The following is a 5048-nucleotide window of genomic DNA, read 5'->3' as shown; positions in this document are numbered from 1 at the left end:
AAATCCCACCCTGATCGCCTCCCGCCGGGAGCGAAGGCCCGGAGTCATCGCCCGTCAGTGGCGTGGCGGAGAAAACACCGAGCACTGTCACATTGGCTCTTGTAGCTGAGCCGGGGGGGGGATGGGGAAGGCAGCATCTCTCATCTCAATTTAGAATTACTATTGTTTTTATCTCTGTTAAGGTCCCATCCTAATTTGAAAGTAGTCAAGTTGACCAGTCATGGTAAATCTCATCCCCAAATACCGAGACTTTTCAGTTCCACCTCCCCTAAACAGCTCGCCAGTGTGACAGTTTTCCGACAAAGGATATATTCAGAGTGAGCATCATCTGCTGCAGATGGTCTGTCCCAGCTTTTCACGAGGGCCTGATGGATCGAGAATTTCTGCTGTTCTCGGTAGTTGCGCTTGCTTCTCAGGGTGAAAGGCATTTTCTGAGATAAGTAAGTCCAAGTCTCAGCTGGTGACACTTTAAATAGTAATAAAAATAGATCAGTGTCTCAGTACGTTCTCTGTAAAGTGCACTGCGCCGCAGGGGATCCTGCTCATCCTGCAAGTAAACGCTGAGATGATGAACGTGCCGTCCAGTGCCAGGAAGGGCAAAAACTGAGATGCCATTGCACTGCCGGCTGAGGTGCATAAGCTTATGATAGACCTCTTACCTGGGAGGACAGAAATCATCTTCTGACAAGGGTAGTTTGAACCAAAAGGATAGTTTCCCCCTTGCCAGCCTCTGGCTGAGGGTGTAAAGTGCATCATAAAGTGCCGCTTCCTTGATACGGAGGTTAACGAAGCTACGCGGGTCCTTTTCTCCTGCCATCAGCGGTGGACAGATTTTTCCCTGCTTTCAGAGCAGAAGTTCACAAATAGTTTTTTGGGCTCCCCCGGGAGCAGCTGACTTCTGACTGGGGGGCCGTACACAGCCATGCTCGGCCATTAAGTTCTAATTATTATTTTTTCCATTCTCTTTCTGTACATCCCGAGCTTGACCCCCTGAGAAACGAACAAGTCGGCCGCAGCCTCCCCGCCCTGCGCGAGCCTACCCCGGGGTGTTTCACCTCGCAAAGGATGCCCGCCCGCCTTTCCTTTGCTTGCCTGCCTTAAGAGACTGCTTTGGGGTTTGTCGCTTTAGAAACTGCTGGTTTGGGAAGATGACGAGAGTACAGGCTCCCCAAGCCTGTAAACATTTGCACAGGCTCGACGTGATTTTGGCTGTGTGAGTGTTCCTAATGGGATAAGTGAGAAGGCTCGTTTCAGGAAAACCCTGTGTGTGTTTAAATGCTGCCGGGTTAGTGCCAGAGATACCAGCCCCTTAAGAAAGGAAATTACTTATTCAGGTTATTTGCACTTCCATTTTTTATTTTAATGACCATTGGTAAGACACAAACACTGAGCAGACTGTGGGGAAAGATCAATTTGATAAGATTCGGTGTTTCTCTGTGGTTTGGGGCGGGACGTCATGTAATGGTTAGCTAATCCTGCTGCTGTATCCTCCAGCAAAACAAAGAATGACAAAGCTTTACGTTTTTGATTGTGCTCGGGAGAACCTTACTCCTCCGTGCTACGTTTTTTCTTTCTTTTCTTTTTTCCTTCTAAAGGGGAAGGGGGCAAAAAGTTTTCAGACCTTCTTAGAACATCAGAAGAAAAAAGGAAAACAACAAGATACCAGCCCCGTTTCCTCCCCTCTGCATGTTACTCTTAACGTTACAGGTAAGATGTCGGGTTCTCTATTTCACTGCGTTTTGCGCGTTTGAAGTTCCACTCTTAACGTGTTGATGCGGACCTGTGTGGGGTTTATTGCTTTCTTCTAAAGATTGAGGAAGGGGAGAAGAAGCCTTAAGACGTGGCGGCATGAAGCTGCTCCTCGTGAAGTTTTGTGCCCGCCCGATCTCACCTACCCCAGAGACACGCAGCCATCCGGCCGTTTAGTAATCTCTTTGCATGACTTCACAAGATTGACAGGCTGTCCTGCAGCTTCAGGTTTAGTAACATATTTTGCCAAGTTTGCACAAAGTCTGTGTGGGCATATGAATGTGCGCTACCCTGCAGCGTTCGTAAATTTTAAAAAATAAAATGTCCTTCAGAGGTACACATGCTTTCCTGTGCGCTAGTCCCTTCGATTCTGAGATTTCTCGGAGCAGGCAGTGTGAGCCTCCGTATTCCCAGCCTGCCTGAAATTGTTTTGATATCTGCAGCACTTTGCTTAATCGACACTTCAGATGCCATCCAGCCTGGAAGCTGTTCATGCCACGAGTGCTCTTTAATAAACTTACTTACTTTCCTTTTTTTTTTTTTTTTTCCTTTTTGGGCGAGTTTACGTCTAATTTTGGATCATTCCGAATTTTTACCATATATGGTCAGGGCTCCTTTTCAAACTTTGCCAAAATGAAATGTGATGATTATAGAAAAATGAATTATGGAAGGGAAACTAGGAGAGCTAGTTTGTTAATCCCCATTGTTCATAAGTTGTCTTTTGCTGTATGCAATATCTCAAACCACACAAACGTCAGCTGCTTTTGCCAGGGAGTCACTTGTGCCCCGTGGATGGTCTGATAAGCTGGTGTTTAGAACTGGATTCTGTCCTTTTTCTTTCACTGTCCTGTTACGTATTTTCTGCCATGTGTCAGAAACGCCACATGTGATGAATATCTTGGTTTTAACGATGTACTTTTAGGATGCCTTGAGGTCAAATTGTGTGCCTGTCAGCTTTTGAAAAGTCTCTGAGGAGGATTTAGGCCCCCGTGTCTCCTTCCTGATTCCTGTTCTACAAAAGGGGGATAACAATATTACTTTCCCTTTTCACAGTGCTTAGAAGGTACAAGGGCTAAGTATTTTAATCCATTATGCAATCAGTTGCCTATTTTTAGTACCTGAACCATTTTTAATGTTCCTTTTACAATGCAAATGTGCTTTTATTGAGGCTGACAGAACGAACTGTTTCGAGCACTTAAGCCACAGGGAATGGGGAGTGGGGGGTCTGTCGGGGACTGGTTTAACGTAACTCTTGGGGAAAGTGCTGTACAGCACATAAAAGATCAGAGAACTGCTGCGAGCTGCTTGTAAATTAAATGGTGAGAGAGTTCTCTAAAAATCCCAGTATTTCAAACTGCGTGAAAGTAGGCAAAAATGTTTTAAATGCAAATGATAGACTAGCTCTGCTAGCGATGGTATTTTTTCCCCCTTTCCAGTAGGGTTGTACACCTGCAACTGGGACAGCCATGGAGAAGAGTGGGAACATACAGCTGGAGATTCCTGACTTCAGTAACTCTGTCCTGAGCCACCTGAATCAGCTACGCATGCAGGGTCGCCTGTGTGACATCGTGGTCAACGTGCAGGGGCAAGCTTTCCGCGCTCACAAGGTGGTCCTGGCTGCCAGCTCGCCCTACTTCCGTGACCACATGTCCTTGAACGAAATGAGCACCGTTTCCATTTCTGTCATCAAGAACCCTTCTGTTTTTGAGCAGCTCCTTTCCTTTTGTTACACCGGTAGAATATGTCTGCAGCTGGCTGACATCATCAGTTACCTAACAGCTGCCAGTTTCTTGCAGATGCAGCACATCATAGACAAATGCACACAGATTCTTGAGGGAATTCATTTCAAAATTAACGTCGCAGAAGTGGAAGCAGAATTGAGCCAGACCAGGACAAAGCATCAGGAGAGACCACCGGAGTCTCACCGGGTGACACCAAATCCCAACCGTTCTCTGAGCCCGCGTCACAACACCCCGAAGGGGAGTCGCCTCGGCCAGGTTAGCACGGTGCTGGACATTCGGGAGCTCAGCCCGCCCGAGGAGTCCACCAGCCCGCAGATAATTGAGCAGAGTTCGGATGTGGAAAGCAGGGAGCCCATACTACGGATTAACAGAGCGGGACAGTGGTACGTTGAGACGGGAATGGGAGACCGCGGGGGACGGAATGATGACGACGTCCGGGTGCTGGGAGGAGTGCGCATTAAAATGGAGAATCTGGAGGAGTGGCTCGGGGCAGAGCATCAGCCGTCGGGAGAAGATGGGAGCAGCGCTGAGGAGGTCACTGCTATGGTGATCGACACCACAGGCCACGGATCGATGGGCCAAGAGGCTTACGCGTTAGGGTCCTCCTGGGCCAAAGTGGTCAGGCCAACCAGCAGTGAGATTGACAGGTGAGTTTTCTTTAACTTAATTACTGACCTTGGCTGTAAGAGGAGATTGTGCAAGATTTTCACTTGGCTGGATGGGTCGCTGTGGAATGTTCCCCCCTTCTATTTCCTGTGGCCATCTTAAGCATAAGAGCTGAAGGAGTTTTCTTCCTGGTGTTAGGAAGCGTATCCGGTTTGGGTTATAGTATTTTGGCTGGGTAGTGATCAGAGCAGGTCTGTAGGTACAAGCCAGCTTGGAATATTAATTATCAGCATTTAGAGGTGTATCAGTTGGAATCTCTACCTCCTGGTGTTTCAACTGAGGTGGGATTTTTGTCTAAAGATGTTCAGTTCGGCCTCAGTAGATACCGGGCTCCGCATTAACGAGGTCACATACGATACGTGTTACGCAAAGTGTCATCGCAACGATGCCTTCTGGCCTGAAAATCTGGGGGTGGTTCTGTCTGAGAAACAAGCTGGTCACCAGCTGTAGGTCAAGAGGAAATGTTCTTCCTCGCAGTCCAGGACAGCAGTGGGTCGTGGGTTTACAATCTTCTTGCAGCAGTTGAAGTGGGGAGCCCATCGGCCTCCGCTGTTGTTTTGATTTGTATGAAAGAACAAAAAGCCTTTCTTGAAAATAGGTGGTGAAATCTGTGTTTTGATTCTCCATCCATCTGCTTCCCCTCCACTCCAGCATTTGTTTTCTTGCCCTTAGCTCAGACCAAAGAATGGATCTGATAAAGGGCAGATCTGTTGTGTTTGGGGGGCTGTATTTGGGGGGTTTCCCTTCACATCTGCCTCTCTTCTAGCTCAATTCCTCTGGTCCCATGGGGGAGCAGCTACCTGGGAGCAGTAGATATTCTGTCACTTGTTGCCCAATAAATCAATCGGTGGGAATGACCTTGAGTTGGCCCTTGGGAGAGCGATCCTTTCC

At 47.8% G+C, this 5048-nt stretch overlaps 1 protein-coding gene across 1 annotated transcript in view; it reads left to right on the top strand.

Moving 5' to 3' along the window:
- The first annotated feature begins 3215 nt into the window (after positions 1–3215).
- The window catches only part of ZBTB37 (zinc finger and BTB domain containing 37), a 5181-nt gene continuing 3348 nt past the window's right edge, over positions 3216–5048 (top strand). The window contains exon 1 of the mRNA XM_010283994.1: positions 3216–4138. Coding sequence (XP_010282296.1) covers positions 3216–4138 — 923 coding nt within the window. The remainder of the gene's footprint in view (positions 4139–5048) is intronic.

The sequence above is a fragment of the Phaethon lepturus genome, unplaced genomic scaffold, assembly GCF_000687285.1.
Source record: "Phaethon lepturus isolate BGI_N335 unplaced genomic scaffold, ASM68728v1 scaffold7463, whole genome shotgun sequence".
In the NCBI taxonomy this organism is placed as follows: Eukaryota; Metazoa; Chordata; class Aves; order Phaethontiformes; family Phaethontidae; genus Phaethon; species Phaethon lepturus.
The sequence above is the reverse complement of the archived record's forward strand: the minus strand, read 5'-3'. Positions and strand labels throughout refer to the sequence as shown.